The sequence below is a fragment of the Panicum virgatum genome, chromosome 7K, assembly GCF_016808335.1.
Source record: "Panicum virgatum strain AP13 chromosome 7K, P.virgatum_v5, whole genome shotgun sequence".
NCBI lineage: Eukaryota > Viridiplantae > Streptophyta > Magnoliopsida > Poales > Poaceae > Panicum > Panicum virgatum.
This window is the reverse complement of record NC_053142.1, coordinates 39904701-39923532: the sequence shown is the minus strand read 5'-3', so window position 1 is coordinate 39923532 and position 18832 is coordinate 39904701. Positions and strand designations below refer to the sequence as shown.

Sequence of the window (18832 nt, the reverse complement as noted above, 5' to 3'; positions counted from 1 at the left end):
ATAGGGCACAATGCCCTGACTCGGGGGGGGGGGGGGGGGGGGGGGGGGTGGGGGGGGGGGGTAGGAACTCCATTGGAGGCAAAGGGGAAAAAAGGAGGAAGAGGAAGGAGCCCCCTTGATGCTGGGGCTGCCTCTGCCACTGCCCTTACTCGAACGAAGATGCTCACAAGTCGATCGTGTGAATATTTTTTAAGAAGGATTAGGCCTGATAATACCCTCTCTCAAGCTAAGGGAAAGCCGGGCAGGCATATCCTCTCTGTTATCAACTTCTTTATGGTAACTCCAATTCATAAATTAAATTGATATACAATATTTTGGTCAAGCTATTTAAATTAAAAATGATCTGGGTTGTCCTAAACGTCATATATCTAAGACGGAGGAAGTACTAAATTTCACACCTCTTAGTCTACCGGAAAGTTGATGCATGGTAGACAGATCCATCAGCCTCCACAAAACCAAGATGCATTCAAGGATAGCACAACATGTAATGAATTAATGATCATACAACTTCTTTGACGCCACAAAGCCAACAAGTTCTTTTATTATTATTCCGGCGACAGAATAATTCCAGCTAACCGAAATAACTCACTACAAATGAGAAACGTACACTTTAAGTCGGTACACGACAAGGAAACTAAAGACGCGACTTCGGCGACCGTGATTACGACGACTGAGTACGTGGACGCTGCAGCAAATCAAATGCACCAGCGCATGGCTGCGGCGCGCGGTGCACTGCTTAACTCCGGGGCGCTGCTGCACCCTGCTGTCGCCTCGCCTCGCCGGCTAGCAGGCCTTGGTGCAGAAGCACTTGCGCAGGATGCCGCCGTGGTGCCTGCACTCGCCGGAGGGGAAGCCCTCCGTCTGGCACACGTGCGCGCAGTTGCTCTTCCTCATGCAGGCGCCCACGAACTTGTGGCTCTGCGACACGCAGTGCCGCGCCTCCGCCACCCGCGTCGTCCCCATCTCTGCACATCATATAATGTCCCCGTCTCGAGCAATCAGAAAACATGCAAACTAACAATGGGCGCGCGTGAGGAGAAGACGAGCGTGGAGAAAGCATGCGTGCGCGCACCTGAGGCGACGAGGAGCAGCAGGAAGAAGAAGAGCACGGGCGCGCCCGCGCGGCGGGAGGTCATCGACGCCATCTCGCTGCCTGCTCTACTTGATCTACTACTCTCAGACCGGGTCACGGCGGGTTCGGCACGGATACGCGTGCTCGTATTGCAACTCGCAAGCAGACTGGTGCTGGTGCTGAACGGGACGGCGACTGGGGTTTATATAGGCGGATTCAGAACGCCGGCCCGTTCTCATGCATGCCATTGAGAAAGGATTCAAATCCGCCGCCGGTTTTGTTTTGGTTTGTCCTGGTACGGTGCGAGGTCTGGAGCTTTGCCAGCTCCCCTCGTGTCGCGACATCGCACCCGGCAATCCTGCCGGCCGGCACCGGTGAAATTCGCGCGCGCCCTGACGCCGGCGCGAAAAAAGAATCTCACCGTGCACCGTTCCCGAGGCGTTACTGCAGGGGGGTGCGCGCGCGGATGTCTCCGGAATGTAGCGTGAGAGCGTGGCCGGCGGTCATGCACGCGTTGATCGATGCTGGGCAGGGTGCACCGACCTGACTGACAGTGGGATGGCCGACGGCACACGTGATCAGTCACGTGTGGGCGCAGCTGGCGCCGGCCTTCTGCCGTGCCGGAACAGGAGGCCACGCAGCGCAGCGCGAGCCGCCGGGCTCGACAACGAGAGCGCGGCGCGCCGAGAGGGTCTCCCTCCCCGCCGCTTTGAATGTCACAACCCAAAAAAAAAAGAAGGAAAAAGAAAATGAAAATCCCCGCCGGGCCCACCTGTCAGCCCCTCCTTCCCTCCCTCTCTGTTTTCTCCCGCGCGCCGCGGCACGCGTCGCCCGCCGGTGTCCATCCTCGGCTTCCGCGCCACGTGCCGTTCATCGTCGTGTGCCGTGCCGCCCCTTCACTCTCTCCTCGCCCCTCCCCTTATCCACGCCCGACCTGCCCCGTTCCCCGCCTTAAACCCTAACCCTCTCCACCATTGCCGCCGCCGCCGAGCTCCGTCCTCGCCGCCGATTCACCGGCTCCGGTGAGCGCCGCCGCGATTCCTCGCTTGGGGAGCTCCCTTGCGCCGTCATCCTCCGATTTTGGCACTCACCCGGCCCTCTCTCCCTTCCTGCAGGGCCGGCGACGAGCGCCTCGGTCCGCCGCCGCCTAGCACCGTCGTGCCGCTCCTCCGCCGCCGCTCCTCATCCGCGCCGCCGCTGGTGAGCCGCACCGCCACCTCCGCATCGCCGTGCACACCCCTCCTTTCCCGCTCTGGCCCCGCCCCGTTGCGCCGCTTTGCGCCGCCGCCGCTCGCCGTCGCCGCGCACGCGCGTGCGCGCGCGCCGCGCGACGCGCGCGACGCGGTGGCCGCGCCCACGCCGCGGTCAAGGCCGGCCTCGCCTTGACCCGGCTGGGTGGCCCGCTGGCCCGTGGGCCCCGCTTGTCGGCGCCTGGGCCGGCCGGCTGGGGGTGCACCTAGCGATTTAGCTAGGGTTTTATTAGGTTTAGTTTTTCTGTAAACTTGCAAAATCCATAGAAAATCTTGTGTAGCTCCAAAAATTGTGAAACTTGTTTTGTTGGATTCCTCTAGCTGAGATCTACTTAGGAAAAATATTGTTTTGCATGTTACTTTGTTGTAGATTTATTTATAGTTTTATCTTGCAAAAGTGAGTTTAATGCTTATTTATTTGTATACTGCTTGAAAAATCTCAAACTAAATTTTTTTAGACTCCTTGTGAGGTTTAGTTTTCAGTGGTGCAGCTTGTTCACATGCTTTCTTGCTGTTTATCAAAGTTTTAGTTTGTTTTCCTATACTTTGTCTGAAAATGGTTTATTCTATAACTTCTTGCTGGAAAGTGATAAAATGACAAAACCAGTTTTGTTAGCCTTGTGTTCCTGCCTAGTTCCCATGATAATTTTCTTGGATTTGTTTAGTTCAGTTTGTATGCCTTTCCCGATTTATCTTGCTTAGAGTAGCTGAAATTTGATCTATTTATGATTAAGTATAGGAAAATGCTTTTGCTGCAAAACCAGTTTTCATGAGTTCTTTGCAATGTTCTCTGCATGCTCAACTTATTTCATGATTTATGCTTGCTGTTTAGTTCATTCCTTGATTCGTGCAACGCATTCATGCATTTTAGTGACCAAGTTGTCGGAGAACGAACCCGTGGAACCCGCCGAGTCCGTGGAGCCTGAACCCGGAGCCCCGTTCGTGGTCGAGTCGGAAGTTAACCCAGGCAAGTAGCTAAGCATATTCCTTGCACCTATTTAATCTGATTTAGCTTAGCTATCTCACCGGGTAATGTTGGGTTATATATATATTATCTGTGTATTGCATTCTTGTACCTACTTTGATGCACTAGCCTTCCTTGAATTGTTTAACCATGTCCTTGCCACATGTTAGTCAGATATTAACTTAATTTGACTAGTTGCTTAGCTCTGCTTAGAATACTTATATTGCTTGCTAGAAAGGAATGGTTTGGAGTATTACACTTACCTGTTTATCCTTGATCGCACTTGAGCTGGGGCAAGTAGAAGTTGGTAGTATCGAGTTTCGAGCGGAATGTTAGGGCCTAGAGAATGAAGTCACATGGGCATAGTCCGCTTGGATCGATTAAGGACCGAGTGGACGACGTCGGTTTTGAGCACCTTTCCGTGCTACCACATATCCAATATAATGGAACGGATAAGCCAATTACCTCCTTTGACTTGATCATTGGGGCCCGGTCCCAGATGCGTGGCCAAGGGCTATGCAGGGAGGTTTAGTGTGTCCCCGGGTGGAACTATGTGTAGGAAAATTTAGAGAAGTCTCCGGTGGAACTAAATCTCCACGCGCAAGCTGGGCGTACCCTCAATGGTTGAGCCTTGTTGGGAACGGCTGACGTGAGTACCCCTTGCCCGGCGTGATCGGTTGGGTGAGTCGCATGGTCCTCGTGTCGTGTGGGTAAAGTAGTACACCCTTGCAAGGTTAAATCAATTCGAATTGCCGCGCTCTCGGTTATGAGCACGCTCTTTAACCCATAAACTCCTCATAGATTATCGTTTATGCTGAGAATGGTTCGTGTTACAGCTATGAACAGTTATAGTTGTATTACTCTCTTAATCAACTAAAATTGTTTGGGTTTGGGCAAGATTAATTCTGCTAGGTGATAGTGTAGAGAGCTAATGCTTATGCAATAATTACTTAACCCTAAAGCTTTTACTTGAGCCTTACATGATCCTTGTTTATTTAATCGCGTAAGTCTTGCGGAGTACCTTTTGTACTCAGGGTGCTTTCTAAACCTAGTTGCAGGTGAGCCGGAAGTGGTGTTCGGCCACTTCTACCCCGCTGACCCGAACGTGGGGGAAGAGTAGGTCGTGGTGGCTGTAGTGATGTCCTTGAGCAAGGCGTCATTACTTTAGTAAGTCTTTATCGTAATCGAGCTTCGTGAGAGCATGTATTTTCAATAAGCTCTAAGTCTCTGTTTAATATGACTCGCGTGAGCCCAAGGCTTGTAAAGTGAAGCTGGAAACCCACCTATATTGAACTTGTAATATTACGCTGTGAACTCTGATAGTATAAAATTGCTCTTTGTGGATTTTTGGCGATGTATTCGATTGTAAACGGTATGTGCATATGCTGATTCTGGGCGTATGTTGGAGCGCATACCGGGACTACCGGATTTGATATTATTTTGGATGAATGACGTGTCGGTTATTCGTGTCTCTAGATGTGGGATAACACGTGGCACGCTCTCCGGCCAGTACGTGTTAACTCTCATCTGGATGATAATGACCGGCGGTTCGTTTAAAATAGTATCAAATTGGGCGGTTCTCACATTGAACAAGGCGGGCTCCGCCTCCACGCCATGAAGCAGCAGCTGGAGACTAGAGTAGCTACCAAGGTAGCAAGTGGGGCCGTGGGTGTAATGCTGCCGTTGGCCGCGGTAGTAAAGGATCTTGAAATTTATTCTAGATAATCTAAAAATTGAGCTCTAATTTTATATAATTTTGAACTAAGAGTAAGTTGGATTGTGAAGAAATCACTAGGAACATAATGGCACGAGTACAAAAGAATCGCAGGAAGATCAAATTCAATGGCACGGGGTCGGGCGATGAACCCTGAACTGAACCCCAACTCAACTCTGTTTCAGTTTTCTGAATAACATGTTCGACGGTTCAATTTACTCAACTCAGGATCAGCCACGCGGATGCAGGTCTCCTTGGTTGACAGCGGAGCCCTCGGCGAGGTACTGTTCTGCAAGCGCAGTATGCAACGCAGCCCCGACGGGCACGACATCCTCGTCCACGAAGAAATGCGGGTTGTGAAGTGGGTGGACGGAGCCAGCTTCCTCGCTCCAGATGCCGATGCCGAACAGCACCCCGGGAGCCAGCTGCTGGTAGAACGCGAAGTCTTCGCCCGCCATGATCCTCTCACCCGGCCTCACCCTGTCCGGGCCGAGCAGGCGCCTGCCGACGTCCTCCACGTGGCGATGCAGCTTCTCGTCGTTCACGACAGCAGGGTACATCGGGTAGCCGTCAACCTCCATCTTCACAGCTCCCTGGCATCTATGCACGGCGGCCTGCCCTTCTACTACCTGCAGAAAGTGGTGACGGCCGGTTACAGTCTGAAATCTGAATCACATTGTTGCACGATTCTTCGGCAGAAGCGTATGGGGGCAAACGTTGTTTGAATCCAACTGCAGAGAAAATGCACCAGGTGTGGTCAATGCTATCTTTGGGTACTTGTATATTTTCAACCCATCTGTTGGACTAGATATCATCAATGCGACTGCAAGTCCCCTCCGTTCAGAGTAGATGCCTCAGAGAGATACAGTTCCGCTATGGCAGTATGCAGAGCTGCCCCAATTGGAATGACATCCTCATCAACGAAGAAATGAGAGTTGTGAGCTGGGTGGATGGAGCCAGCTTCCTCGTTTCTAATTCCGATGCCAAACATAACACCAGGAGCTAGCTGCTGGTAGAAAGCGAAGTCTTCGCCCGCCATGATCTTCTCTCCGGGCTTCACCTTGTCCGGGCCAAGCAGGCGCCTGCCGACATCCTCTACGTGGCGATGCAGCTCCTCGTCGTTCACAACAGCAGGGTACATCGGGTAGTCCTCACTCTTTATCTCGACAGCTCCCTTGCATCTATGCACCGCAGCCTGCCCTTCTACCACCTGAAAAGGGGTGAATTTCCATTTCCTTCTGAATATGTGAATCCCACTATGCAGAATTGTTTATCAGAAGCACCTGCTATTCTGAGAATTAGGTACACGGTGGTGCTTATTTTTGGGAGGGAAACACTAATGCAGCTTTGTCAAGACAAAACAACATTGCCATGTATCACTCAGATAAAGAAACATGGCTTGCCAACTTTTGTGTGTTTATGCATGAGTATGGGCCAGTTACAAGTCTATAATATTAATACCATTCATCACATATGTAGTTCGAAAGTAATTATCATGGAAAATGCATCAGTGCAAGTGCAATCAGTGTTCTGAAGGTCCTAGTGCATTCAGAATACAGCCATATTACGATAAAATAGGAATGATTAATAAATAAAGTCATGCATGATGCATGATCCTACTAACCTCTTTAACCCTTTTCTGCAGACGGTAAAGGCCTTCAGTAGTGATGCTCCTCAAAGTACCTCCAAAATTAACAATTGCAGGGGTAGCATCAAGGGCATTTCCAGCTTTGACATAAGTAACCGAGACCACCTGAACAGAATAAACACACATATTCCTCTCAGGTTTATATTACAAGAAGATTTTCGCCAATAGCGTTCTTGACAGTACAAAAATTGATATTCCCCTCAGGTTGATCACACTTGGAATAAACCGAGTATGGAGTTCATTGGTAATGAAGGAAAGAAACATCCTCTTAACTAGAGTGAGTTCAAGTGTAAACATGATAGCATGACCATAATTGAGGTTTTCTTGACATAATTCAGTACAGTCAACAAAAAGAGTTTCCATGTCCCCTTAAGATACTCCACGTGAAAATCAGCAATAATGGTGCATCGTGGGTGCCCAAAATCCACATTTGAACAAATGCAGAATCAAGTGATCAGTACTAGGTGAAAGGTGATCCGTGTTAGGTATTAGGCGGTACTTGCTGAGAATGACCCTTATGTCTGAAAAGAAGTGTTCGGTAGTTGCTGAGAATGACCCATTGATCCTTATGTCTTAAAAAGGGAGACTAGCAGCTTGCAAGTCAACATTATTACATAAATGGTGAATGCAGAAACTTTAACACCAGTGTGTACTGCTAGTCTACTCTAAAGGTACTACTATTGACCTCCAGTTGAGAGGGACACACCCCGGGAAGCCGAGTGCTCATAGGCAATGTGAGTACCTCACTAAAGGGTTTGATATTCCCCTCTTAAGATAAAACAAGGGCCAGGACGACGTCTTTGCCCAATTCAACTTTTTTTTTTGAGGGAGTAACCAAGCCCCAGCTAATTGTGTAAAAGGAAATCCTGATTTGTACTTTCTGATCTAGGTTTATGTGTAACACCTCCCTGTAGTGTCATATAGCAAAATAGTATTACCAAGAAAAGTATCATACTTGGCTGTGAAGAGGATCATCTTCTCTGGAAATGAGCTGCTGTAGGGACAGGATGGTGAATGATGCAGCAACGATAGGGTCCACATTTAAGTGTGGGGTTTCAGCCAACCCAGTTTTACCTTCTATTTTGGCTTCAAAGAAACACACAGCGGCTTGCGTAGGTCCTGGATGAGCTGCTATTACTCCAGTTGGTATCCGATAATCGACATGCATGGCAAAAATGGCTCCGACGCCATCAAGAGCGCCTTCTTTTATCATATGAGATGCACCAGCACCACCTTCTTCAGCAGGCTGAAAAAGGAGTCTCACTGTTCCCTTCATCACAAATGAATATCTACTAATTAATCCATGCAAGTGTACATTATGCAAACCACACAACTTATGGGAATTTGAAACATATGTAGTCAAACAAAGTTTTTTTAATCTAGTTTCTTGTTAATGGAAATTTTCTGGTCTTAATATTGCGTGCTCTACAGCATTAACTTCAGTTTATGCGATCTTCTGTCAGAAATATCCAATCCACTAGATTATATTTAGGACGAGATCAAATTAAAAATATTAGGACATTGAAACAAATTCTAGGAGCTGTTCCTACAGTCAGTAATAACATTGCAACTGAAATAAGGATGTCCATTGAAAATCAGGAATTTACCTGAGAAATAAAATTCAATGCGGGCACAAAAATCTGAACTAGAGAGCATATGTTATACGATGACTGCAGTGCTAGAGGATCAGGTAGTTTCTTTTTCTGCCTCTACTCTAAGGTATAAACAAAACTTAAATTCCTGAATGATTGAATTCGAGCTGAACTATAAAACTGTACTTTACCTTGAGCTGATCCTTACGCTGACTGAGCAACTTTGCTGCCCCCAGGAGCATCGCGGTGTGCACATCATGCCCGCAGGCGTGCATCACCCCGTCCACTTTGCTCTTGTGCTCCCACTCCACTAATTCCTGTCGTCCGCAACCAACAGAATGAAATCAATCCAGGCTCCAGCCAAGCATCTGCCGTAGTCGTAAGGCATCTTAATCCCCCTAGACGCAGCATCGCATCATCTACTTCATTTCAATGTCCACACCCGAAGCCCCAGGACCCATGAGCGGCATCAGAGAGGGGAGGGAGAGGGTATAGGGCAAAAGGACCTGGAGCGGGAGCGCGTCCATGTCGGCGCGGAGCGCGACGAAGGGGGGCGCGCCCGAGCCAACATCAGCGACCACGCCCGTCCCCGCGACGGCGCGGTTGCGGATTCCGAGGCGCTCGAGCTCCTCGCGGACGAGGGCGCTGGTGCGGTGCTCCCGGAACGCGAGCTCCGGGTGCGCGTGGATGCGGCGCCGCGCGCTCACCATCCACTCCCGCTCCCCCCACGCGCGCCGCAGCAGCTCCTCCCCGTACTCTGCCGCCGAGGCGTGGGTGAGAAACAGGAAGACGAGCAGCAGGAGAGGACTCGCCATGGTTTCGCAGCAGGGACTCCGGGTAGGTGAGGTGAGAGAACTTGGACTCTGCTAGCTCGCCGGTGAAAACGGACGCTAACAGCTGTCAGTGGAGCACCGTCATTTTTTTAGTCTTGAACCGGATCCCTACCTAATTGAATTTATACCATTATAATTATTCAACTTCAGACATACTACAAACACGTCATTACAATTTCACAATTCTTAAAAAAATTAAAAAATTCTTAAAAACACGCTACTATGTACCTCTTCAACATACTCCCCCCATTCACTTTTAATAGATATATTTTAAAAACTCAAATGTTCACAAATGATAGCTATATTTGCTAATGGCATGGGCTGTGGCAATAAATAGCACTGGTAACGAGAAGTTTCCAGTTAAAGCATTGGAGGACCAACAAAAAAGTCCGTGTTGTATTTATTATATGATAAGTAAAATTGTTTTCCTTGGTCATTGTGTCAAGATGAAATATAGTTATCAAAAGTGAACGGAGGGAGTATTTATGAAAAATTTTGGACCAAAATACACCGTTATCTTCCTCCTCCCACTCCTGTACTCTTATCTCGTTTCTCCCCGTTCCGCTGGGATCCCTCTCTACCACTAGGCACTAGCCTCACCTCGCTAGCTCGCATTACCTTGCCTCGCCCGTTCACCTAGGAGGGCGAGGGGGGTTTTGTTCCTTGCCGCCACTCGCCTCTCGCGCACCTTGCTGGCACTTGAATCGGCGGTGGAGCAGCTCAATCTGGCGGCGAAGCGACTCATTTGACGGTGAAGTAGCGTGATTCGGCTACGTCGTAGTCCGGTTCAGCCACGGCAGGCACCGATTTGGCGGCAGCACAAGCCAATTCGACGGCGGAAGACTCGATTCGACAGCTACAGACCTTGATATGGTGGCGGTGAGTTCGTATCTGTGCTCGTCCAGCGTATCTCGCGAGCAAGCTATCCTCCGACACGGCATGTTTTGGTGCTCGATTTGGCCCCACGCTTCCACCGCTCGCCCACCTCCCGGCGTGTCGCGTGCGAGCGGCGCTGCGCTGGTGCTGGAGTTGTTGTTGTTGTTGGTGGGTGGGTGGTGTGAAAGAAAAATAATGTTGGTTGATTGGTGGCTGGAGGTTGCTGCTGGAGTAGTACGATAGGAAAATATTATTAGCTGGTGCTGGAGCAGGGTGACAGTCCGGCTCGGCTACCCGTCAGTCGCGCCTTGGCGCTGCCGGCCTCTCGCGAGGGCGGTGTTCTGGCTCGGCCCCGCACGGACATGCGTCTCGGTCCAGCTAGGCCGCCGGCCTGTCGTGTGGGCGGCGCTCCGGCTCGGACGCCGTCGTGGTCGAGCTCGGCGCCCCAGGCCCCCAGCTTAACCACGTGTGGAGGTGGAGGGCAGGCCCCGTGTGGGTAGAGGCGGCCAGCATGTTAGAGGAGCCATGGAAGAGAACAGAGGAGACAAGATAGGGGTATTTTGGTCCACAAATTTTAGGAGTAAGCAAGATAGGGGTATTTTGGTCCACAAATTTTAGGAGTAAGCAGTGGTGCAAGTTAAAGAATTGTGCAAGATAGGGGTATTTTGGTCCACAAATTTTAGGAGTAAGCAGTGGTGCAAGTTAAAGAATTGTGAAATCGCAATGATATATTTGCAATATGACGAATAGTAATAGTAGATCTCTGAACTTGAATAATTGTAGTGCCATAAATCCAATTAACCCTACCTAATTCCCTATGCGAATCAGCTCTTTTTCACCCGACTTTAGAATCAATTCTGTGGTGGACAACTGGATCATTGTGCAAAACCAATTGCAATGACATAACAAGTTGAGCAAGCAACTGTCACTCTATTCAGAAGTGTTATACTGCTGCTGCTGAATAAACAGTTTTTTTTTTTGAAAAGCCTACTGAATAAACAGTGCAGGTATAGCTGAACTGAGAGCAAGGAGGAAAGATGGTCAGGCCCATTATTGGTTAAAACTTCCTAAAATCTCTAGTCTCACTATGAAAACGATTCGGTTGAAATGGCATCTCGCTTTCTTCAGCCCAATCCCCAACCGCCCGTACTGTGTACTCTGTGTGATTGCCTGCATCTCTGAAGAACAGGATGACCCACAAACATTGTCGAAAACCATTGCTCCTGGCAGCAAGCAACGATTGGCAGGCGCTTGTAAACCCATTCCTGAAAATCACTAGAGTGAATTAGCAGGAGAAGCGATCCTCGGAGAAGTAATAAATGATATTCAGATGAAAAAGAATAGGAAAATATTACTCGTGCAAGGATCACATCCAAGACTCCCAAGTAGCAGCAGATGAGCATAGAGCCTCGGCCAAAAAAAATAGTAACACTTCAACAGAAGAGCTCTCGAATGGGAAATTAGGTTTATTCAGTGCTAAGCATTCAAAGGAAATATATCTAGTGTATGGAATGTCGATACTCATGGATAGGGAAATTTAAAATCAAGAATCCGTAGTATCAAGTCAAACGAATATTAGTTAAAACACAGGCCAATACTTGTGTGCTTGTACTCCCAGTGTTTACTATGATCTTCAGGAATTTCACTGTCAACACTCTAGATTACTGGCCTGCCAAGGAGCACCAAATAAAATACCTACTGAGGCCACTAACTCCGTGTCTCGTTATTCCAGACAAACCTCAGCCACTTTCAAAACAACTGCACATGATCTTCTGATTTTAGTTCTTTGCTGTACGAAAACTGTGGACAAAGTTGTCTAAATTTCGTTGATACACTAAATTACATATCCTCCCCAAAAAGGCAGAGATGCAAGCAGCCTAGCAGAGTAGCAGTTCTTAGATGTCACAGCTCAGTTTCCATTAGTGCTTCTATATGTTTAGTAGCATCACAAAACACGCTTTTTAATCAACCATCAATTTCTTTCCACAACCTACCTAAAGCTGTATCTAGAATTAGCCGTTGGCCAAATCTGAAATTCCGAATACATTTGGTCGTTTTCTCGTTATAGTTCATTCCAATCTCATCATCGTATTTGACACCAACTCCAACTTGCCCTTGATGATTTCTGGATAAAAATACCCAGAATGGCAATTCTCACGATTTTACCATCAAATCGTTAATTTAGACAATAAAGTATTGCGTCGAAACACGAAAGTAACTCAACTCCTACGCATCAAGCATGGAACTGTAGCAGTAGATCCATGGCCGCGCGCCGCCGCCCCTCGACGTCCAGCTCCGGCGCGGCGGCGGCCTCTGCGGCCTCGCAACCGCCGCTCTTGCGGCGTCCTAGGGGCCACGACGGCGGCACGGGCCGCTTCCGCCTCTTGCTCCCCTGCAGGACGAAGTCCCGGAGCTCCTCCTCCACTTCCCCGACCATGTGCTCCCCATCACCGTCTTCCGCCGGCACCTGGCCGCCCTCCGCCATGGGCTGATCGTCGCAGGACAACGCGGCGGCCGCGTCGAGTCTGGAGAGGAAGGAACCGATGGCGGCGTGGGCGTCGCGGAGGGCGGCCACCGCGGCGCCGGCGTGGGAGGACGGAGAGGGCGTGGAGAGCACGGTAGCGGCCGCCGCTGCGCGGTGGATGGCGGCGGCGAGGTCTGTGAGCTGCAGGACCTGTTGCGGCGGGAGATCAAGCTCCAGGGCGACCCTTGGAGATGGAGCTGAGAAGCTATGATGGCGGCGGAGACGAGGGGCGGTAAAATCCGCGCCGTTTTCTGTGGTGGCGGCAGCTGTAACGGCTGGAAGCTTCCAGAAGTATCCGGGAGAACGGCACGTGTATCCAAGCTGGAAATGTGCAGAATGCTCTTACAAATGGCATAATTTAGTTTTCAGATACCTCTTGTACTGTACCTCTAAATATATTTAGTTTTACACGTGGAAATTAAGTGGCAACATGCATAATCCTATTTATATTAATGAACCTGATGGCAAGCATGCTCAGCGTCTCTCTTATAAAAGAAGTGAATGGAATGAGAGAAAAAAATGTTTATACATCTGTGGAAATGTATTGAGTAAAACTTAGCTATCAAGCTGCCATGCAGGGAACGTTTCCAAAAAAGGGCAAATTCAGTAACTACATTAGCTTCAACAAAATTTTGTTTCACGATGCCATAACACTGCACCTGTTAAATTTACAGAGGCCTAGTATTTAAGGGGCAAAGAAATTACATAAATCTATAGTTATGTCCTCTGGCGATTTAACTTGGTGAAACTAGAAAATTTACCATATCACCAGGCAATTGGACCACAACACAAATAGAGAGACATTTTTTTTAGATTAAGAAAATTACCTGGTTTTGAACATTCACATGCGAATGTCTACAATCATAAAGGAACTAATCCGGCCACATAGCCAGAAGGTCAGGGCCGTCTCCAGGAATTCGAGGCCCCAGGGCGAAATGTAAAATGAGGCCCTAAAATATATAAAAATAATATATTGGATATAACTAATATATTTTTTCAAGCAATTGTGTAACTTTAGAGTGTATTATTTCAAACACTATTTTGAAATATATCAAACGATAATGGTAAAACAATAAAGATACAAACAAATGCTTCCTGAATTCTTGTTTTTAATAAACATAAATAAAAGTAAATCAACTTTAAAGTTTAAAACCACACTTCATAACTAATCAACAAAGAAAAATCAACAAAGAAAAAGAGATTGAAAAATAAAAACATTAAACCTGCCTACCATGGAGTGGAGCGTGATGTCCGCCAGCGCCAGGCACTGGTCGGTCCCCACGGGGCCAATGGTTGCCGTCACGGCCGGCACGGTTGCCGTCCCAGCATCCGCCGCGGTTGCCGTCGCGGACGACGGCAGATTCACGCGCAGCGCCTAGCTAGCAGGGAGCGATCGCCGATCGGTTTCGCAATTTGTGTGGCCGCGACGTTCCGACTTTGAATGCTTCGACGGTTCGTATTCTGTGCTGATTCGCTCGCGACCTCGCGTAGTCCTCGTGCGGCCAGAGCTGGGCGCCTTGGGCCTTGCCCTAACTCCGTTTGGGGGGCCCTGTGCAGTTGCCCAGGTCGCCCGGGGCCTTCGACGGGGCTGCAGAAGGTACAAGAGTATTTAGACTCTACACCTCAATACGAGGAACAAAGAGAACAAAAAAGAAAGAGACTAAGGAAAAAAAAAAGCTAGGAAAGACTAAGCTTCTTCAAGCTTCTTCCATGCTCTTGCTTCAATCTTGCCTTGAGCCTTATGCAGCAACTAATCCCCACATCTGCTGTCTTCTTAAAAACTTTAGATAGATGTTAGAATTATCCTACTTGTCAGTCACCTGCTTTCTAGTGATCTTTTGTCGCATAAACTGCACTAAGTCAATCTCTATCACACACACTCTAGCAATCCATTCAAATGCATTGAAACAACCCATGCACCGTCATCCCTCCAAGCAAATCATGTCGACAAGCGATGAAACATTCCACATGAACCAACAACCACCATAGTGGTGTGAAAACTCCGAAGCGACGCCTCCAGCGATGAAACGATGCAGTACGCCGCCATCGCTTGCCTAGAGAGATCCAGGCAAGGTTTCCCCCTGAGAAATCCACATGGTGAAGAGATAGTGCCATCGACAACACTTCCAACGAAGGCCACGACGCCCAGAAGCGTCGTTGTCGTCGGCTCCGGCAAAAGCCGGCCATCCACTTCACCCCACAAAAGGACGGCAGCACACCATCCCACAGCAGTCATCGGTCCACCACAATTGTCTCACGCCGAAGCCAAGTAGAATGACGGCGTCTCGCCGTCCCTCAGACACGTCACCCGTCGCTGCAGCGCGCGCCAAGGCTGCCGCCTTGCGCAGGCACCTCGTCCCGCGCCGAGGCCGCCACCATGCGGTCCCCTCGCCCCGCGTCGCGGTCGCCAGCGATGCGGCCTCACGACTCGCACCGAGGCCACCACCACGGCCATCGTCAGCGCCAGCGCCGCGTGCGTCATGCCGAGGCTGCCGCCGCGCGTCGCGCCGGGGCTGCCGTCGAGCAATGTGACGGGTTCAGCGACATAGTTTAACATATGCTGAAAATAGCAATGTGTTCTTGTGAGAAACTTAAGATTAGAGAGCATGTGACGGGTTCCAAGACCCATGGTCTCCTGGGACCGCTTCTCGCTAACATTCCGACTAGCCCGAAATAACACCCGAAACGAACGCCCATCTTCTTGGGCTGCGACTATGTTCGGATCGCTCAGTCCCATGATCCTGAGTTCTCGACTGACCGGCTGGCCGATCAGCAAAAGTATAACTTGTGTGCTCAACCAATGAGACAAATCGGGGATTGGATCCATACCATGATTCTGATTGAGGATGCTGATCGAGCTCTTTCATACATGTGCCGCTATCCCTGATCGGCAAGGCCGAGGCCACCCAGACCCTGGGCACTAATGGGCCTCGGGAGCGAGGTGTTCTAGATAAGAGTGCACACGGGAGTCAACTTGACGTATGGGTTAACCACTCCATCCACTCGCTGCTGCAGCAGGGGGCACTGTTTCACGTGACCGTTCTTGTGAGTAGACTTAACATAACATCATCATCTTGACGCGGCGGACACGGCTCCATCGTGACACTGTGAACGGAGCGTGACTGCCGTACCATACCTATCGGCGCACATCTACCATTCCGACGGGCGCAGCACATCGTACACAAAACAGGATGGCCACTCCGCGACGCAGGACATGAGCAGCGGATGCCCGAGACCCCCACAGATAGAGTTGGCGGTCCGATCAACGGGGTAAGGAACCTCTCTCTCTCTCACTACTTTTATTCCCCCGTAAGGAGGCCCCTTTAGACTACAAAAAGGAGGCTCAGCCATCTAGGACCGGATCGAAGACATTCATCATCCACTCTACACTCGCGAGCTTGTAACCCTCAAAACCTCACGACCACCTAGCTCGAGCAAAACATCCGACCTACCCCCAACTGGACGTAGGGTTTGATTGTATGAACTAGTATAAATCTTGAGTCATTGTATGTTAGACCATCTCCGATCGCAACGCATGAATTACCAGTCAAGTGACCAGTCAAGTGATCAGAAGAGTTAGATCTTAACTTTATCCTCAAAATTTTACACATCATGAAGATGATGGCTCCTACCTTCTACTTGGCCTTTTCTTCACTGCCACCGCCCTCCGTGTGAACATAGCTGAACAGAAAACACACTGCTTCAAATACAAAATCTAGGTCATTTGCGATTTTCTAAAGTTCATCTTCAAGGTCATCGTTATCCTCGCATCCAAACAAAGAGTTGTACTTGACGTTCCAATCCACTAGCACACACTTGTAATCCAGTGGAAGCATTACCGAACGCACGGGTACACTGGTACCTTTGGTAAGTGCTGGTTCTGTGATCTCATAGACCTTGTGCTGATTGGCAAAGCCTCAACATTGACATTGTCGTTCCTAATTAAGAGCCTTATTTAATTATTATTTCCTTCAGCCCGAATTGAGCAGTGTACCCATCTTAATGACGCTTTTTCATTGGTTTGCAACTCAAGCAAAGGATGCGGACTCAATGCTTTCAATTGGACAAAGTTTGCAAGCTTGACTGCAAGGCTCTCCTGCAAGAAGTTTTCTTCGTGCGGGTGTTGTGCAAAGATATCCCTAGCTTGTTTCTCTATGTGGCTAAAAGGTTAAAGGGACCTCCCCACAGTGATTGCGATATCCGGGGGATCACGAAATTCAGTCATTCTCCTACACATATAGACCTTCCCACAGTGATTGCGATATCCGAGGGATCATGAAATTCAGTCATTCTCGTACACATATAACATATATCTGTTAGTCCTGAGGATCCAAACAGACGAACAGTATCATTGTGATCATTAAAACACCAAAAAGTTTCCTTATTCAAAACAGTTTACACAAATTCATTCTAATGTGAGGAGATACTAGTAGACATCAATGTTATAGCGAGAAATATGTATCTCTAACTTGACACCAACTTTCGAGAAGTGATACCAAAGTAGTGTGATACCACTTCTTTCGCGGACCCTATACTCACACTATACCAAGAAGACCTTCACCTAGATACCAGTATGGGAGACCGACTCTATTTTTGTTTACTATAATTTAGTACAACACAAGATTTTTAAACTATTTATGTGGCTACCCCACCATAACACTAATACTCTACATGACAATATTGCCATCTTCTACTGACCTCTTATGCCATAGTATGACAAGAGGGGAGGGGAGCACCTCTATTTATAGGACTCCATGGCTCATAGGGTTTTGCCATGTGTCCATCTTCTACACACTTTCTACAAAATATCTAACTCATATGGTTCCCGCGGTGGATGGATGACGTCGAGGTGGGGTTCCGGCGTCCCTGTGTAAAGAGCAAGGTTAGGAACTTGTCACTGTGCTTGGACGAAGATAAAGGGAAACAGGAGGTTGAAGGCGATGAAGCTCACCGAGAAGACGACAGCGGTGGGAATTTGACAGTGGTCGAAATCTTGACGGCGGCGAAAACCCTCCTCCCTGTTCTCACGACAAGATCCACAGGTTCACAGATCTCGTCGCGCACCAGCGTGGTCATCGGCAGCGGCTAGGGTTTAGAATTGAAGCGGAGAGAGGGGATGGGGGCAGGAGAAGCTGGGTGTTGGGTTTTTTGTAGCAGAAGCACGACGCGCATCGGTTATTTAGCGTTGCAGTGGTAGGAGAAGGAATGAGGGCGCGGGAGCTGGGCGTTGGGTTTCTGTAGCAGCAGTGCGACGCGCACGCGGGCCAACCTGGGCTATCAGAGAAGAAACAACCCATCACTTTTCAACCTTGTAGTAGATGCTCTGGCAACAATGATGGAAAAAAAGGAAAGAATAAGTTTGATAAAAGGATTTCCCTGTTAATAATGTAAGTGTTGGCCCAGTCAGTTTTGTTAAGAAATATCATCGCTGAATGCTCAGAGAATTGACTTCAGAGTGAAAAAGTTCAATTACTAATATTATGCCAGCTTCCTCTATTAGCTTAGGACTGATTATCAAATTATCAAATTGCATTGTCCATTATCAAGTATTGATTTTATACCCCCTGCTTCCTCCATTAGCTTAGGACTGACCATTTGCTATCAAACTTTTAGGACCTCATATTTTCAATACAATATGGTACTACACGCAGTGCAGGCTGGGGATGCAGCTGCATTGCACCCACACAATTGCATTGCCACCACCATCAGGCAACATCATGCAGTGCAAGGCATAATTTGAGTAAGGGCACAAGATCGAGCAACCAGCGAGCCTTAGCCGGTTAGCCCTAAATGCGATACTGCAATTTTTTTTGAGGGACGATACTGCAATTTTGGTCAGACGAATAAAGAGTTCAGGCCGATGGGATAGGTCAGGGTGTGTTTAGTTGGTGAAAAAGTTTGAGTTTTGATATTGTAGCATATTTTGTTGTTATTTGACAAATAATATCTAATCATAGACTAATTAGGCTTAAAAGATTCATCTCGTGCTAATCAGTTAGACTGTGTAATTAGTTATTTTTTTCAACTGCATTTAATGCTCCATGTATGTGTTTAAAGATTCGATGTGACGGGTACTTTATGGATTTTTTTTGGAAACTAAATAGGGGCTGATGCTTCTCTCTGTTTGGTTTAGAGCGAAAAAATTACGCGAAAACTTTTCACAACTTTGACCACTAATTAGAGGTATTAAATGAAGTCTAATTACAGAAGCACCTTCATAACCATGGTTACTATATCAATACTGTAACTAATGAGGCTTTTGACCGCATGATCGGAAGATGATTAGAGTATTGTTACTGTAGCATTACTGTATCTAATTATGGATTAATTAGACTCATTAGATTCGGCTCGCAAAGTTG

General features: G+C 48.3%; 4 protein-coding genes across 4 annotated transcripts; all 4 read right to left on the bottom strand.

The window, feature by feature from the left end:
• Nucleotides 1–508: 508 nt before the first annotated feature.
• LOC120642594 (defensin-like protein CAL1) lies at nt 509–1244 on the bottom strand. The gene is made up of 2 exons (XM_039919188.1): nt 1073–1244; nt 509–965 (listed from the first exon to the last, which is right to left on the bottom strand). Exons 1-2 carry the CDS (start codon nt 1143–1145, stop codon nt 784–786), a joined length of 255 nt encoding a protein of 84 aa, XP_039775122.1. The 5' UTR covers nt 1146–1244; the 3' UTR covers nt 509–783.
• A 3814-nt stretch (nt 1245–5058) lies between these two features.
• LOC120642589 (IAA-amino acid hydrolase ILR1-like 5) lies at nt 5059–5616 on the bottom strand. Its single transcript, XM_039919182.1, has one exon. It carries the CDS (start codon nt 5579–5581, stop codon nt 5231–5233), a length of 351 nt encoding a protein of 116 aa, XP_039775116.1. The 5' UTR covers nt 5582–5616; the 3' UTR covers nt 5059–5230.
• Nucleotides 5617–5752: 136 nt separating this feature from the next.
• LOC120642452 (IAA-amino acid hydrolase ILR1-like 5) lies at nt 5753–9151 on the bottom strand. Its single transcript, XM_039918976.1, has 5 exons — nt 8747–9151; nt 8432–8557; nt 7604–7918; nt 6625–6753; nt 5753–6210 (listed from the first exon to the last, which is right to left on the bottom strand). The coding sequence occupies exons 1-5, from the start codon at nt 9053–9055 to the stop codon at nt 5815–5817; spliced, it is 1275 nt and encodes a 424-aa protein (XP_039774910.1). The 5' UTR covers nt 9056–9151; the 3' UTR covers nt 5753–5814.
• A 1934-nt stretch (nt 9152–11085) lies between these two features.
• Nucleotides 11086–17549, bottom strand: LOC120640246. Its single transcript, XM_039916101.1, has 5 exons — nt 17502–17549; nt 14908–15033; nt 13705–13848; nt 12173–12794; nt 11086–11214 (listed from the first exon to the last, which is right to left on the bottom strand). Exons 1-4 carry the CDS (start codon nt 17547–17549, stop codon nt 12183–12185), a joined length of 930 nt encoding a protein of 309 aa, XP_039772035.1. The 3' UTR covers nt 11086–11214; nt 12173–12182.
• Between the last annotated feature and the right edge of the window lie 1283 nt (nt 17550–18832).